Genomic DNA, 1,968 nt, shown 5'->3' on the forward strand with positions numbered 1-1,968 from the left:
TTGTGATGAAATTGAATTTTCCTTAATTTTGTATAAAGCTTGAAACCTTGGTTTATATAATTTTGTGTTAAGCATAATCCATATTTTTATAAAAAAAATAACAAAAAAGCTTCCAATATATTATGAATATTTAAAAAAGGAATGGTGTATGCAGACTTTTGGTGTTAAGTGTACATACTATATAGTGTTTACTAAATATTTATCTACTATTCGCAAGATGAAGAAATGAAAACTATTAATTAGGTTTTTCTCTTGCGAAAACTTTGTACGTATTTGAATTAAACTTACCTATAAATAATACGGGGGTAGAAACCAAGTCTTGTTACAATCCATACAATAGTAAATACCGCAAATATAAAATCACATAGCTTTTGATATTTCGCATATTTTGTCAATTTCGCTGCCTGAAAATATATATATAAAAATTATTAAATGTAGTGCCAGAACTATTAGTTACAATTACATACTAAATCATATTTACACAAGTTAGGACAGTACTGTTTTCGGCTATGCCTGTCATGAACATCAATACATTTTTTTTCATCTATTACTGCATTTTAAAGTTTTTTGGGAGCTAACAAAATTGTTCGCAGAGAGAATTTTTCGCAATGTATGCAAAGTTTTTTATTATAATTTCTTTTCGCTGATTTTTTATAAAAATTTAGTTCATGCAAAAACAAAAATGAAATTTCTAAACCTTGTGCAAAGCTCAGGAAAATGCAATAAATGCATCTTTCTAATCAGAAAAATCCTAATTACGAAGCAAAATTATTGGCACAGAGAATTTTTCGCAATGTATGCAAAGTTTTTTATTATATTTTTTTCGCTGACTTTTTATATAAATTTAGTTCATGCAAAAACAAAAATAAAATTTCTAAACCTTGTGCAAAACTCTGGTCAATTCAATAAATTTGCAACTTTCTAAACAGAAAAAATCTAAGTACTTATGCAGTTTTATAGCCTATTCAATTTTAGCACAACAAAGTGCAAGTTTAAAGTTGCAAAAAATAGCATTAATTTTTGGATTTTTTTTTGCAGCCGGGATTATTTTCTTCCAAACAAAAGAAAAAAATAAATTGTCGAACATGCTTTGTATGGAAGAAACTGCGTGAATATCGTGATTAGAAAGTTGCAAATTAGTATGCAAATGTATTGAATTTTCCTCAGTTTTCCACAAAGTTTAGAGATGTCATTTTTATGTTTTTTTTTGTTGTAGTGTGAACTATATTTTTATAAAAAGTTAACGAGAGAAATATGAATAAAAAACTTTGCATACATTGCGAAAAATTCTCTGTGTCAATACTTTGTTCGTCGCTGTACATAGATAGAGGAATTATATAACAATAACTCATAACTGAACAATCGGTGGTATGGAAGATATACCATATAAAGCACCGATCTAAATGATTTTCGCAGTAGGTCTTGTATGATCCATAATTAAATAGCTCAAACAATTTCATGATTTTAGCTGCATACGTATTTTGAAAACTGAGGAACAAGATTGCTCGACGCTCTGATCATTTTGCTTTGTTCTTTCGTGGGTCTATCTCTTCTTCTTCTGATACATACGAGTATGGGACCAAAGTTATAATACCAGTTCGTTGTCACTGAAGGTATAAAAATCGTATATAATATATCTGTCACAACGTTTAATGCGCAAAATTCCTTCATGCATACATGAAAGCTTACAATGCGATGGCATACATATGTATGTAAAAATTATGATAAATATTTACAGTGACTGCTTGAATCGACATAATTAAACAGGAATCTAATTCGAAGCTTTTGCAGTGGGAGCTGACCGAAGTCAAGTTTTATTCATTATTTCGTTAATCGAACTTTTGTATTGTATAACTCGATAAGATCTAAGTCTTGTCAAACCCTGGATTCGCTTCGCTGTGAATATACCAGTTATAATTTCCTTTTCAGATTTAGTCGCATGATTTTAACTTATTAGTTTTCTCCTTT

General features: G+C 29.1%; 1 protein-coding gene across 2 annotated transcripts in view; it reads right to left on the reverse strand.

Annotated features, from left to right (window-relative positions):
* Positions 1-292: 292 nt before the first annotated feature.
* Positions 293-1,968, reverse strand: part of LOC118734221 — a 10,821-nt gene continuing 9,145 nt past the window's right edge. For both annotated transcript variants that reach the window (XM_036463944.1, XM_036463943.1), the window contains one exon: positions 293-404. In XM_036463944.1, the coding sequence (XP_036319837.1) occupies positions 361-404 (44 nt within the window). In that variant the 3' untranslated portion in view covers positions 293-360. The remainder of the gene's footprint in view (positions 405-1,968) is intronic.

This window comes from Rhagoletis pomonella, unplaced genomic scaffold (assembly GCF_013731165.1).
Source record: "Rhagoletis pomonella isolate Grant_MI unplaced genomic scaffold, Rhpom_1.0 Rhpom_scaffold_00002, whole genome shotgun sequence".
NCBI lineage: Eukaryota > Metazoa > Arthropoda > Insecta > Diptera > Tephritidae > Rhagoletis > Rhagoletis pomonella.